Genomic DNA, 15715 nt, shown 5'->3' with positions numbered 1-15715 from the left:
CTAGCAACACAAAAGCCACTTCCTCCCACTGTGTCCGGCCAAGCCCCTTTATCCCATTTAGTGCAGCCTGCACCACAACAAAGGCAGAGAAATTAGGGAGTTGCGTTGATGATAGGGCGACTAATCTTTTTGGAGGGACTCATTATATGTGCAGCCTGTACAGTTGAGCAGCTGAAAGGGGTGAATTAAATGTGGACATGCAGAGATGGGCGTCTTTGTGAAGATGAGTACACCAACAATTACCCTGGAATTCATACATTCCGTATGGGACAGATGCCCGGACCAGACTATCATCTCTGCATCAAAACAATCTACTCATACAAGGTCACAAGTGAATTGATTAGTCAGTAGTATCTGCCTGTTTTATGTTCTAGACATATTTTTTTTTAGTTGAAAGCAGTCTGTATTTTTTCCAGGCCTCTCTTGAGTAAAGGGCTTCATCAGATCATGAAAGGTGATGTGACCTTGTGCTAAAACACATTCTCCTGTTCAGCAGATTAAGGCTGTTGGCGCCATAAAGAGGAATGACTACTTAGTTTTGATGATAATCTGAAAAGCAGCTTGACGTTTTTTAAGATGATGCGTGCACTCGCTCTTCACTTGACATCAGCCATACACTGCTTAAGACACAAGGCTTATAATAGTCCCCTCATTATAGGATAAAGGGTGGGCCTGCTCTATTTCAGGCCATGCCTGTCTGTGTCTGCACTCGTCGACTGCCTGGAAATAAAGCCAGACACTTGTCAACGCCACAGGCGCAAGGGGAAGCAGGCCGGCGGAGCAAGCGCCACAGTGCGAGGCAATCTTGCAACTATTAGACACCTGCAAGAGGAAAGGGGGGTTTGAGAGAGCGGCAGCATACGGCTGTCTTTTTAAATGTAGACTCTACTTTGTTAATACAGAAAGAAAGAGCAGAAAGTGAAAGGTGGGTGGGGCAGGTGGCCACCTCTTTAGCAAAAATACAGCACAGTGTGCTTCTGAATGAGGTAATAAACGAAGAATAGTAAGGTCAAACGGTCCACCTGACCAAGTGATGCCGTGGCAGAGAGTGACTATGAAGGATCCTGGGGCGAGTGTAATACTGAATAAATAACGGTCCCTCCTCACTGCAATAGAGTCTGCTAGGACAGCTGTGCTGAATTCATTTGATACGGGTGCCTGCTGACAATGCTGCATTGCTCAGTCTCTGCAAGAAAGCATGTTGAGCTAGTCTGAGGAGCACATGGGGCTCGCAGCTTTTCATCGCAGAACGATTGTTGTGCTGTGCAAACCTGAAAGCTGAAAGAAATAAACCTTGATGGGAGTTGGTCTGTTTAGTATGCGACAAACAGCAGTGAGAAAAGACCTGAATTTGAGAAGCAACGTTCTGGTAGCACAGCAGCGGATACATGAAATGATAGTCATCTGTAAAAGCATACAGCAAGATAGGAGAGAGCCAAAAATGTGGATCCCACTCATTTGTTCATTTAGTGGGCTCTTGAAACGATCCTAGAGGATGGTTATGAGGTCATCCTGACAAATATCTATCTATCTATCTATCTATCTATCTATCTATCTATCTATCTATCTATCTATCTATCTATCTATCTATCTATCTATCTATCGAGACAAGCAGCCCTCACACCCTCACAGTGATACATGTGCAGCTCTACTTTATGTAGGCCAGTCTGAATACAGACTGATACAGCCTGTGCTCACTACAGTGGAGGTGGAGATCTAAGTATAATGCAGTGTGAGGGGGAGTGCAGTAGGAGATCTCAGTGGAAGAGGAGGAGGAGAGGAGGAGAGCCTGTGTCTGTGTCTCTTTTGCGTGTGTGCGTGTCCTACAGGGTCGAGGAGGTGTCAAACTGAGGAGGTAAGGGAGTGAGGGATGATGATGTGGCAGAGGAGGTGTCAGTCAAGGAGGTCTCAGTGATGGAGAGGGGAGCTTTGCACGCTGCTGACCTGTGGGAGAAGTGTGTGTGATGCAGAGTGGAGAAGGAGGAGGAGGAGGAAGAGGAGGAGAAAGGAAAGCAGTGGGGGTGGTGGTGGTGGAGGTGGAGAGAGAGTTGTCGAGTCACAACGCAGAGGTCACAATGAAAGAGGATGGGCAATGAATGGAGGAGTGTGAGGTCTCTGTACTGTAAGAGGTCTCTGCACTGTGAGTCTGTGTGTATGTGTGTGTGTGTTCTGGCGCGCTTCTTTGAGCCCACCAGCCAGAGAGCACGAAGTTCTTATTTAGCACAGGAAGAGCAGCTCTGCTTAGCAACCACAGGCGCCCTCCAATCACAAGCGTACGGAAGAGACTCTGACTGAGGACGAGTCCTTTCTGAGAATGTGTGGAGTCTGACGGAGGCCTCAAAATGATGTGGTCCACGCCTGCCCACACGCACAAACATACACAAAACCGGTCTGGAATGCAAACCAATTTTCCCAGAAGTGAATTCTAAAGCTTTTGTGCCACCAGCACGCAGCAACAAAAGTACAATCACAGCCCTCTGTGTCTCCTGCGCCTTCACTGTCTTCTGAATTCAGCAGAGAATTCAAAGTTAATCTAAACCATCCTAATCCTAAAATAAATTATGCATATCCCAAAGAGCAAGAGAGTCGTGTAAATCCCTAAAACATTCATTCTCCTTTTTCCCCCTGCAGCCGCAGCACATGGCACTGACTGTACAACAACTTGGCACCGCACCAGTTGCAAGTGAACCAATAGCAGCCCCCGATTGTGATCTGCTAGCCATCAAAACAGGAGGCACGAACAAGATTTGGACCAAATGCTGTCTGAACACTGAGCAGTCTGTTTGGTTTAGCTGTGTGAGCTAATCCTCCTGATAGCTTTGAAGGTGGTCGGTGGGCGGATTGTAGGCGAGAGCAGCATGCCGATTTGTCATATGGCACCAGCAGGGCCTACTTCTGCTCTGGCTGGAGCTCCATTAGCACATCTCCAATGTGGTCTAACAGTTCTGTAGCTTAGAGTTGTGGGTCATTGAAGAGAGACCAGAGAGAAAATTTAAGGGGATAAATATTGCAATCATGTTTGTGTCTGTATTGGCTGAGCAAGTCTCATCAGACGTACACATGAATTGGAATACAGTTGGTTTCTTTGTGTAATGTACTCTCTGTAGTATATCTAATTCATGCTCTAATTACAAAATTCCAGAGGGACTGGGCTATAAATTGTGAGAATGCATTGAGTGGGCCAGTGGAGGAGGAGGAGGACGAGGCGAAGGAGGAGGAGAAAGTCCATGGCTGAGTCTGTCTGTGTTTCTGAAAATGCTGTCCAGTGAAGATGACGGTTTTGATGTGCACTAGGGTCTCTGCATTCCAGGAGTTATGTGGGATTATCAGAGTTTAAACCCCCCTGACTGCGGCAGCTTAGTAGCTCAGCCAGCAGCAGATGCAGACTCCAGGATTTCCTGTCTCTGCAGCAGATGGGCCTGACTCTTAATCACAGAGCTGGAAATCAGGAGGTGATCGAGGAGGAATTGATGATGATTGTGGAATAACACTAACTCAATCCAGGCATCTGTTCTGCCACTAACGGGCCGACTGACTGGCTTGTTGACTGCAGTCACAGCCAGTGCTCATCTCCTCCCCCGTATCATCATCACTGATCAACACTAATCATCTTTCTCTCTCACTCCACGACTTTACACAAGAAGCCTTTCACACATTAGGACTGCTGTGTCATCGGGGTTCAGAGGAGAATAGAGGAAAAACTACACGTCAGAAGCAGGTATTACCTCGCTCATTTGTAAGTTGATGATAACAGTTAGTAAATGCAAAAAAAGCTGTATCTCCCTGAATAGCTACAGCACAGTGTGCGGCTACGAGCAGCAAGCAAAGAAAGCAAACCTGACAGTGTGTGGGCATTACACACCAAGGTCTGCAGGACATACAGTTTGACAGTATAGGGTTAATTAGAATGTGACCCCACTCCATTCAGACACTCCGAAATCTGAAATCACATTGCATTAATGTCCTAGTGGTGTTGTTAAACATAAGCTATCATGGAGCAAGTGAAATTTAACAATAACTTTTTTAGACATATTGTTGTATTTTTTTTGTGAAATCTTTTAGCCATGATGACCTATTAAATATTAATGAGAATAATCTAATGTTGGCAGGCGTTACTTTAAAACTTTCTAGTTTAAAGACTTTACATTTCTTTTATCATTTTCTATTTATATTATATCATTAATAATATATATATATATTTCAAATACAGTCCTCGCTCCCTTTGAATAACTGTTATTGTTTATTTAATTTCAGTTTTTCAGCTCCTCCCCTTTAGAGAACAGATGTTTGTGAAAGAATATCATGATGTAATTGTATAGTCACAATATGATTCTGCTGAAAGTCCATTAATGATAATATTGAATTATTTTCCAGCCTTATCTCTTTCAGACTTGCTGACACCACCACAGGCTCCAACCTGTCTTTGAGCACATAACCAGAAAAAAGCAGCAACATAAGCAAACTTACGAGCATGGATTTCCCACCCTGGGGGTGGCTGGAGGTTACAGACCTGTCCACACAGCACCCAAAGAAACAAGGCACTAACAAAGAGAGACTGCTGCACTTCACAGCCTCTGAAAGCCGGGCCCTCAAACAAAGGAGGCGGCAGGTCTTTAGCACACAGCTGACACCCTTTTAACATGGGGTCATCCCTGCCAGAATGGAGGCCACAACCCCTGGGAGCTCCTGACACCCCCTTTTGCCTTGACACGCCGCCCCTACTGCAGCCCAAACACTCTGGCCAGCAGTCACTGGACAGACGAGGAGGAGGAGGAGGAGGAGGGGACTCAGGCAACTGCTCTGAAATAAGCCAAATGTTCCCATGTGAAGTAAAAGAAGTCAAACATGATCAAAAAACTTTGTTGAAATTAAGAAAGATGCTAAACCTGTGAAAAATGCTGCTTGCTCTTTGTGCTTATCTGGGTGTTATGGGTGGGTGTAGCCTATTGGGTCTTAGCTGGCTGGGTCAGACAGGCCCATCAAGGACCAAAGAGATGCACCATGTCAGCTTTCAGTGCTTCCCAGAGGTCAGCAGACAGATGGGAATGGAAATGAGCCGGCAGTGAGCTCATTTTAATCTGCCTTACACAGCTGATCCAGTCATTACACTCGCCTGTTTACATGCAAACACACATCGTATACTCGCCATACAACAAGACACCCACGCACAAACACACAGTTACACACAGTTAGCAGATAATAAAAGAGGTAGGGTGATTCTTCGTTTACTTATTTATTCTTTTTTAAAAACAGATCATATTAAAAAACACCCCCCCCCTCGGCCTTCGACGCACACTTTGGTTTGGTCCAGGTTTGAGGCTAATTGCATCGAGTGAGGAGAACAATGGGATGAGAAATGGCATAAATTGGCCTCAGTTGACTGGTTTTAATATCCATTCCATTAAGGAGGGTCTACACAGTTCTCCAGAGTCTCCTTTAACTCTCCACTCAGTCAGATGATTGATCGTATTGCCCACACTTCTTAAGGATTTTTTATTTTTACAGTTAATGCTCAGAAGTATTTGACTTTGGCCTCAAGTTTTTTTTTTCAATTATAATCCTCTTTCTGTGAGATTTCCGTGCTAATCAGAAAAGTCACATTTGAATTGTTACATGCAAGCTTCGGCACATTGGAGCAGGTCATTCGCTTCAAAATGTAGGCTTTCATAAAATTTACATCACTGATAATCATCTCGCACACCTCTAAAATGTTGCAATGTCTTATTAAAAATCAGGGTGCAGCTGGAATAAATTTCTATCTGCTCCGTGCATGTCCCTCCATCCTTTATCAGACAGCCATCTGGCTAGTGGACTGGACACTGCGGCGTGTGATTGGACGGTATAAAATGAATGGGGGAAGGCTGGGTCAGTATCTTTGGGAAAAGGTCAGAGGTCATGGCCCTTTGACAACACATGTCAAGGCCTGGCTCACACACTCTGCATCTTCTGAATGAGAGTCTGCAGCGTCCCCACTGCAATCTGCCCTCATCTGCATATTAGGCAAAGGTCTAAATGACCAAATGCCACATCTGATACAAAACATTCACTCCTCTGATCCAGCTTTGGCTTTTGTGAGGAGGCGGTTTTTGCTCCTTTTATCTGACTGTTGTGTTCACTTTGTTCAAATGTGGATGCTGCCTAAAATGATCAGGTACAGGTGAGTTTATTATTGCAAAATATTGCCGGAATGACTGCTTCTAAAGCCAGGCAGCACAGTGCATCCTGCACTGCGCCAAAGAATAATCACTTTCTGGTAGCATAACGTTAGCCTGACCTAGCGAAACGTTTGCCATTTGCCAGTATTATATTGTTCTAAATCCAAACAGAAAACCAGTAACATGTCCGATGCATGGCTGTGTTTGTGTTTTTCATGAAATTTCAACAAAGCATTTGACTATGCATCACTTCATAGTCCACAATGGGTCAGCATACAGGCACCAAGAGAGCGGAACACACTGCAATTTGAGACATGAAAACAGACAAAGCAAAAGCAAATTCAGAAAAAACATCTTCATTGACTTGACAAGAGATGCACTGCAAATACTGACAACACAAGCCCATGATAAAATATGCATAAGTAGTACAAACAACATCGGAAAAAAACAAGATGGACCAGACCGGAACACACATGTTTAATGATCACTGAAGTGTTCTGCTGGTCACTGACATGAACTGAAATTTGAGTAACTTACTTCTTTTACCTAATAATTACTTAATTTTATTAGTAATGAATTACTAATTTAATTGATCTGACCGAATCACACCTTTTTTTGGTCCCTGAAACCATGCCGGTTGGTGCATTTCGATATTTGCTTGTGTTGTGAGTGTCTGGAGCAGCAAATATTAGAAGCTACATTGAAAGATGAAAAAGCACAGGACTGGTAACAGCATCAGTCCATACTTCAGAAATCAGAACTGAGAAATAGAAAACAGTATCAGAACATCTCCATTTTGTGTCTTTGCTCCTTATCAATAACAAAACGTATTCATTCTAAATTACATTTAAATCTCTCCAGTCCAAAACTTTTCAGCTATAAAACACATCAACAATAATCCTCTCAGCAGCTTGTCCTGGCAGGGCCGTATCTGCACCAGCCACCGAGCAGAGTAGATGAGGTGGGAGTCTAGACAGATGATACGGGCAGAGGAGGTAACCTTCGCGGCTGTCTCTTATTAATAAAACACTCTGACATTACAGGGGAGGCTGAGGCAGGCCGATAACATTGTGTTTTTATTTCATGGGTAAGGCGAGCCAAACACGGCCTGTGAGCCCCGGTCTGGCCTTTCAGCAGCTTGGCCTGTCAGGCTGATGTATGGGAGTGTGCTGGTGTGCTGCTCCCTGAGGACCAGGCCTGTCTGCTAACTGGGACACGACTGACAGTGAACCACAGTGAACATGCACTGCCCCCTCCGTGATGCTCGGGCCCTGTGTATATCACACACACACACACATACTGAAAGACTGTCAGCGCACCATTTTGTGGAAATATATAACTCACAGGTGATACATCAAGACCTGCTGTCTGCTCTTAGGAAGACATTAACCACAGGTGCACGGCAGATACCTCCTAACTGCTCAAAGACTGAGGAAAAACCTTACAATCAGTCTGTGTTCACAACTTTAAACCAGCATATTATTTGATGTCACTTCTGACAGCGTTGTGCCTTTGAAGAGAGGTGTCCCTGTGTAAGCCATCTCCCAGCTCCTGCTCAGACATGGAGCAGCGCCATGGTGATACATACAGAGATGTCCACTCATTAGCAGAGTCCCACACAACAGCTGCTCTGTGACGAAGGAACAGCCACCTCGTCTCCTGGCCCCTTTGTCCACACTGATCATCTCTGACCGCACGCAAGCAGCCACACACACAAAAGACACACAAACACACACACATATCTTATCCCATCCTGGCCAGCCCCCCCTCGCTCGCACACATTTCCATATTACAAACCTCATTAAACTCTTATCCCTGTCCCCACCTCCTGGAACCATAATGGGATCCCCTGCCCCCCTCTCCTTCTTGCACACTAATAAAATATATCATCGACATTCCATTTATCATAATGCAGATGCCCTTGGATAACCCTGGGGGGGAAGAAAGGGGGGGTTAGATGATGGGATGGATGGTGTCAGGCTGATTGGTGGGAGGCTTCACCCTCACCTCTCACAGGCATGTATGAGGTGAGTGGGGCAGTGTATGGAGGTGAAGGATGTGACATGTGATTTGCATTGTAACTCTGCTGGGATGTTGAAGTAACAAGACTTGGGAAAGATGCAAACAGTCAATCAAAGAAGACAGTGGCAGGCCTAATGAGACGGAAGTCTCCCAATTAATGCTAATTAATGCAGATGATGAAGTTGCCCTGAGGCAGATGAAATATTCACAAATACAAAGAAACAAAACATTGCTCAGAGGTGATGGTTATGACAAAGTAAAGCAGAACACACTTACTCTGCAGGATTTACTGGACAGTTTGACCGTCAGATCATATTTTCCTTTTAACTCTTTGAGCAGCTGCTCCAGGTGACTCTTCTCCTCTTTTCCGGTGTAGTCCGGGTCTAAGAGCACATAAGCCCGCCAGTTGGCGGAGTCGAAGCCCCAGTGGACTGTCCGGTTCTCTAGTCTCTTGTGACTGTGGACCACAAACTTGTGGGGTGGGAACATAAGTCTGCAGTCCATGCACTGGATGCAGGCGGCAGCCGGCCCGGTGTACAGTTCTGGGACAAACAGGCCTTTACACCGGCCAAAACATTCGTGATAGACTTTGAAGCTTTTCTCGGTTCTCTCCAGCTCCAATGAGCCCAACTCCTTGTTGCAGTGAGGAGGGTAAGTACCGCCGTAGATGAGCGCGTTGCAGAGGCGCTCAGCATCCGTCTGAGTGATCAGCCCGCAGGACGGTGCCGAGAAGGGCAGGATACCCACCACTTTGAGGATCTCCAGCTGGTCCGCCGTGCACCTGGAGCAGTAAATGTGCAGGTCGTCGCACACAGAGTTGATCTGCTGGAGGGAGAAATCTCTCAGAACGCTGTTTAGGATCTGCGGCAGGCACAGCCGTTTCTCACCGCCGACCACGAAGCAGGAGATGGGCTCCCTCTCCAGCACCGTCTCGCACCTCTCCGTGGACCGATCGGACGGGATGAAAAGTGGACCGGACATTACCGGCGGTGTTTGAGCCGGCATGGTGAGCATCAACTCTGCGGATTTTCCATCTTTGCCGAAGAATGAGTCCTGGTGCCACCGAGCAGAAAACGCCGCCGGTCCTCCGAGAGAGCGCATGGAACTCAAATGAAACTGCTTCAGAGTTTGCTGAAGTCCGGGATGAGGCTGAAAGCTCGTGCCCTCCATGTTGTCGCCGGGTGGAAAACAAGAGTTCACAAAAGTCAAAATGAAAGCTGAAATTGACTTATCAGAACGGGCGTCCTCAGCATCCGGCTACGCGCTCAATAACGCTCATTTCCATGTCACCGGAGAAGCTTCCCAGCGCGTCCATTCAGAAAACTGGAGGCTGCTGAAATCATGGGGCAGCTCCGACACGCCGACGCAATTAAAGTCGACAATTCCGAGGCTCAAAGTCGTAATATCCACCGTACAATCACCGGGTACAATGTTTCTGTGCTCCTGCGGTTTTACGCACTCTAATGTGCGCCCGAAATATGCCTCGTCCGCTCAGTCTGGAGTACTCTCAGTCTGGCTCCCCACTCACTCACTGTGTGAGTCTCTCTCTCTCTCTCTCTCTCTCTGTTTGTTTGTGTCTGGTTCAGTCATTGAATCCCAGCCAGGAATGTGACTGACTCCCCGGGCTGGCTCTTCCCTCAACCAGCTGTTCCTCCCTCTGCTTCATGGCAGCTGCACATTAAAAAAAAAGAAAAAGAAATCCTTCTAAACCATGGGGAGGGTGGAGCTCTGGAAAATGTAGTTGATATTGGAAATATAAGCACAAGCTACTTAAAAACCTTCCGAATCTGTCCTCAGACTGTAGTTTATTTTTTAAAGAAACACTCAAGTTGGACATGATAAAGAATTTCAGTAGTTTTAACTAGAGATGAAGGTCAATGTAAGTACAGTATTTAAATAAATGGGTTCAAAGTTAAAAGCATTTCCCGTTTTAGACACATTACTTATAACTATAATGATACAATATTTCAAACATGATATATGTATAGATATATATATATATCTATATATATATATATATATATATATATATATATATATATATATATATATATATATATATATATATATATATATATATATATAGATATAGATATATATATATATATATATATAGAGAGAGAGAGAGAGAGAGAGAGAGAGAGACTTATGTTTGTATTAAAGAACAATACAAAAAACATTTATTCCTCTTGAGCCTTGATTAAAATACAGATGATATAATTATTTGTATTATTTAATTATCATTACTATTATTCTTTGTATTCTCATTGCTCTGTTATTTTGTTGGTGTTACTTTTTAGCAGGTAATCCGTTCATGCAGAGACACTCCAGATTAACCACTGTATCCTTTTCTTTTTTAACCACTGGGTGGTGCTAAATATTAACCAGTCAACAAAACTAAGTTTGGAAAGGTCTCAAAACTTTATTTACAAAAAGTAAAATGACATCAGCATCCTTCCTAAAAAATAAATATATCTCAGTGTTAAAGCATGCAAATCCAATGGAAACAGAAGAATCACTTTCACTTGCTTTCCTAACACACATGCGCATTCAGAATCAGGTAGCTAAGATCACGACATTCGCTTGAATTAAAGTTAAATTAATTTTTAACACATGAAAAAAACATCACATTATGACATCAGCAGAACACCTGACCTGGATTTAAATATTCTTCTCTTGATGTCTGTGTTAGAAAAGATCATTTGAACCAGCATCTTTGAGATGAAGGGCTTAACAATACACACAAAAAACTAATATATCACATCTCTGATCTGAATAATCAATCATCTAATTTCTTCTTTTTTAGAGTATTTTTAATTAATTCAATTACAAATACTAACATGTTTTATATTTATTTAAAACTTACTAATTAACTTCCCATTCCTCCCTGTATCAAATGTATCATCATCTACAATGAGAGGCTGTTACAGCAGAATAAACATTCTGATCACAGGCTTCAGATTCACTTGACATATTTTCATCTCTCTTGTGTGTGTGTTTGGCCTCCATCACACCACTCACTGCCACATTTACTTATAACACCAACCTTGAAAATGGGTTTTCAGAAATGTTATCATTGTTCTTTTAAATCAATAGATTTAGGAACATGGAGATATTACTGTAACTCAGGCATCTTATTTTCATACTGAGGAGGAGGAGTGATGGGTTCAATGGTCACTGGGTTCTGTGTGGGGCTGCGGATTTGGAGGCGGAAGTCCTTCAGGTGCAGTTTGTCCGACTTGATTCTCCGCACTCGGAGCGGCCGCAGTAAACGGCTGGCCCGGCTGCTGCTGCGAGTGGGCACGTTGCGGTTTGATGTGGGGCCAGCGGGCTCAGCAGCAGGCTGAATGGGGGCCGGTGTGTGGTCATTTAGAGGGGTGTCTTCGGTGGGGTTGCTTGTGGGGTCTGCACCCTCATTTTCCACAGCAGCTATGATGTCCTCATAGGAAGGCAGCTGTGAGGTGCTGTTGCGAAGGTTGCTCTGACGGACAGGGTAGTTGCCACTGCCGACAGCCTCATCATAGCTCGGCACGTTGTACGACGTTGGGTCTACAGCTCTGGAAAGGGAGGCGAGAGATGAGATCTAACAAAACAACTATAGAAGCTGAGCAATCAACAAGTAACTATCAGTTTTTTTCATGTATCCGGAACACAGTGAGCATTTGTCAGTATCAGCTTATCTACCCAAGCGTGTTCATTTTGGCTACCAGTGTTTAATTATAGACACTTTTGTCCACTTGAGGGCAGTGAAAAGAAACATAACCTGTCAAATACCTGGCCTTGGTAGCATACAGCTGCTTTTTTACACTTTCAGAATGTTTTTCTCACGCAGAGTTTGTGCTCAATTAATGAATGCACCTTCCAGCTCTGTGTGGTCTGCATCCACTCCTGAGTGAACTGAAGAAGCCACTTGGGAAAGTGGCGAAACATCTTAAAAAAAACAATCCTTGAGTCTAGTTGCCTCGATTTAAACTCTGGGAAATGACTATGACCCGAATGAATGAGAGCATCCACAGACAGCGTGAGTGAAACGCTGCTTGTGTGTATCTGGTGTTTGGTGCTCTGCAGATTGTGCACAGAGGGTTTATCAGAACTTTTCTCCGAAAGTGGCTCTAAACAATTAGAACTTCTCAGGAACTGAAGTTGTTCCCATTTTGAAGCAGCACTACCAATGTTGTCAGCAAAGTTACCAGGAAAACTTCCTGTTCCTACATTTTATGTGAGCTATTAATTTTCTAAGCATGTGTTTTTATTTTATGTGATTATACTATTTTTTTTTAAATAGTTTGATGGATATTTTAGCAGCTTTGTCAGTTCCTCTACCTGGAGACAGAACATTAAGAAATGCTTGCATATAAAAACAGAATGTCATCACTCACGGCTGTTCCCGCTCCCCTGCTGCACGGCCCATAATGGGAACTGCTGCTGCAGCTGCCGGCTGACCAGCCCTGCTACGAGATCTCCTCTTGCTCCTTATCCCGAGGCAGATGGACAAAAACAGCATGAGCCCCCCAACCCCAACTAGCACCAACGCAACCGATGAAGACTTTGTGCGGTCTGAAGTCGCATCATCATTCCCACTCGGAGGTGCTGTGGTGGAGTTTCCTGCCAGAGCAGGAGATTTGGTGGAGCCTTCTCCATCCAGGGGTATCACAGTCCACACTACCATGACGATTCCCAGGGCGATGAGTCCCACTCCCAGGGCACACAGAGCATAGTGGGCGCCTGAGCCCTCCGAGCTGGAGGACCTGTTGGGACGGTTGCTGCTGCCACATAAACCCCGACTGGAACACATACCTGCAGGAAAAACTGGAGAGGGATCTGTATTAGAGAATGTGTCCTTCAATGTGGGAAAATTTACACAAGAGCTCAGCGACAATCAGTCAGCACCATGTCACCAAAGCAAACAAAAAAAAACAATGTATTTCTGTGAGAAATAAATACCTCGGGTATCACTGTAATAAATCTGGCTGCATCACATGTATTTATAGCTGCATTTGTACTGCTACATGCTTGATGAGTGACAGAGCAGGTTGCAAGAAAGCACTGCATGTGGTGGAAAAAAACAGGTTTTAAGGAAGCACAGTGCAGCAGGCAGGTAGAGCCGCACATGTCTTAACCTGACAAATATGAGCCTGGGAGACGGTATCATGCAGAGGAACGGCACACAAAGAATGGCACAGGTGACACAACTATGGCGGTAAATAACAGCAAGACTGAAACCCACATGAATGTAGCATAACTTTAACTTCTTAACGCATCTGCTGAGCTTGTGCAGCTTCGCTGTTGAAAGACGCCCACTGAGGTTTTAAGTAAACGTGCTCTGTGGGTTGTAAAGGTTTGCCTACATTAAAATGTTGTGTGTTTGTGTAACCATCCTAATCTTTGTTCATAATATTAGCAGTCCATACTCAGTGTAGTGATATAATTTAGAGCATGTACTTCAGTAGTGCAGATATGGATGATCAATCACTTGACCTTTGCTAATGACGCAGACTGTTAACTGAAAATTTGTCGTGCAAACAAAATATAAACTTGTTGGTCCAGTCTTTTTGTACCTCTCCTCTAAAGCCTTTAAAATGTATAATACCACTGATGCCTCTATTATATGATATTTGTATGACAACAGACAGTCACTGGCCTGCAGCCATTCCTCTGCACCTGCAGGTGAATAAACTGTGATGGGTGGTCGTCTTCCTTTCATCTGACAGTCTGACAGTGAAAAAGCTTCACAACAAAAGCCCTGCTACATAATAACCTACATTAACTCTACATGCATCAATGCCGGTACTGTCAGTTAAAACCTCTTGTATAGCCTGCATTAAATCACTTACACCTGCTGTATCTGCATGGCAGGATGCTGACATGTTAGGGTTCACCATCTGTAAACAGCTGCTGCTCCAGAAGAGGTAAGGGGAGCCTTGCAAAATGAAGATGTATACTGTAGTAAATGACTGTATATTTTTTTTATTATAGACAAATTACATTGCTGATATTGGGGTACCATGTACGTGTTAGCTGAAACATTTATTTTTGAATATAGCACATTTGCTGTCAGCAGTAGTGATCTTTAGTTTAGCAGATGTGCTGACAGTCACTGTTGGCCTCTTTTACAGCACTGTATTTTATTATATTGTTCATTGTTGACCTGAGTGTTTACTTCCTGTTGTTAGACTGGCCCTGTGATGTAGTGTAGAGTCAGATGCTTCAGTGTGACAAACTACTTATAAAAAATTAATAAATTGTTCAAATACTACACTAAATAAAGTTTGTTTTATGTCTTATAAGTTTAGGCATATTCATAAAGTCCCTTTAAATGTAAAAAAAACGAGGTTAATTGGCATAGCTGATGAGTCAGTGCATCACTACATGGTCCAGTTTTCTGTAAATGGACGTGACATAGCCCTGATTTCTGATTCTTACTCCATTTATCTGTCACACTGGCATTGCTGTCCCTTCCATTTATGTACGTATGCACAGAAAATGGCTGACATACAGTAATATCACAGATCTTTATAGCATCCCGGTGACCGCCTGTCTGAAACACATCAGTGTGTCTTTTCTGTGTCACATCCACACTGGGCTTTCCTGTGGGCCTGTTAGCATGTGTGGATGTGGCCTGTTCAACATCAGCACACTCCAATCATTATATCAGCCTGTCCTGTACTACATCTGGGCTGAACTGCTGCTTCTTAGTGATGATATTTAAGCAGAAGAATATTATTGGTGCAGAAAAGTCATAGAAAGCTGCTGTCTGTCCTTCAGCTGCCTCTGGCCTCAGTGTTTTCAAGCAGGAAGGAACTTGAGCTTAGAGGGAGGACCTGTCCTTTTATCTGATCGAATCGATCGAATCGATTGATTGTTTGATTGATTGTATTGATTGATAAGCACTTACAAGAACTTTTGAAACTAACAGCTGTGGTTAAGCTGGTGTTTCGCGGTGACGGTGGATCGGAAAAGGCCTTACCTTTTCACCGCTCACTGTCCAGGGACTTCCCTCTTCATCGGTGAGTGTTACCTGAAGCACGCAGGTGTTTTCAGGAAGACCAGAGGGGGGAGAGGGACGGGAACATAGGCGCAGCCACTCAGCGACAACTTTTAACGCTTTGATACCTCAGGCGGACTTATCCTCTCAGTGAGTGGAGATATAAATGTAGCAGACAGGAACTTTGAACTAATCCCAGCCGCACTCCTGCAATTTCCCCTCTGCTGGTTGTAAAGTGTGTGTGTGTTCGTGTGCGTGTGTGTGAGAGGGAGAGAGGTGTCCTCCTCTGGGTCCTAGCGCAGATTCGTTCAACTTCCTCTCTGGGGACAAATTAGTGGTGTAAAGACAGGCCTGACTTAAATAAAGTGACCGTTTGAGCAGACCTCAGGGGTTCAGGAAGGTTGTTCCACAGATGAGGGGCAAAATAACTGAATCCTGCTTCACTCTGTTTGGTCCTGACCCTGGGTACACACAGTAGGCCTGTCCCTGATGATCTCAGGCGTCTGGATGGTTCATAGGGAACCAATAAGTCCAGGATGCATTAATAATAAAA

The 15715-nt window shown here is 44.3% G+C and overlaps 2 protein-coding genes across 2 annotated transcripts in view; both read right to left on the bottom strand.

The window, feature by feature from the left end:
• The window catches only part of skib (v-ski avian sarcoma viral oncogene homolog b), a 30433-nt gene extending 20692 nt beyond the window's left edge, over positions 1–9741 (bottom strand). The window contains exon 1 of the mRNA XM_028406850.1: positions 8454–9741. Within this exon, the coding sequence (XP_028262651.1) occupies positions 8454–9347 (894 nt within the window). The 5' untranslated portion in view covers positions 9348–9741. The remainder of the gene's footprint in view (positions 1–8453) is intronic.
• An 886-nt stretch (positions 9742–10627) lies between these two features.
• On the bottom strand, positions 10628–15409 carry tmem51b (transmembrane protein 51b). Its single transcript, XM_028406178.1, has 3 exons — positions 15145–15409; positions 12557–12986; positions 10628–11734 (listed from the first exon to the last, which is right to left on the bottom strand). The coding sequence occupies exons 2-3, from the start codon at positions 12970–12972 to the stop codon at positions 11293–11295; spliced, it is 858 nt and encodes a 285-aa protein (XP_028261979.1). The 5' UTR covers positions 12973–12986; positions 15145–15409; the 3' UTR covers positions 10628–11292.
• Positions 15410–15715: the final 306 nt, after the last annotated feature.

This window comes from Parambassis ranga, chromosome 5 (genome assembly GCF_900634625.1).
Source record: "Parambassis ranga chromosome 5, fParRan2.1, whole genome shotgun sequence".
NCBI lineage: Eukaryota > Metazoa > Chordata > Actinopteri > Ambassidae > Parambassis > Parambassis ranga.
Note: the sequence above shows the minus strand (reverse complement) of the source record. Positions and strands in the feature narration are given on the sequence as shown.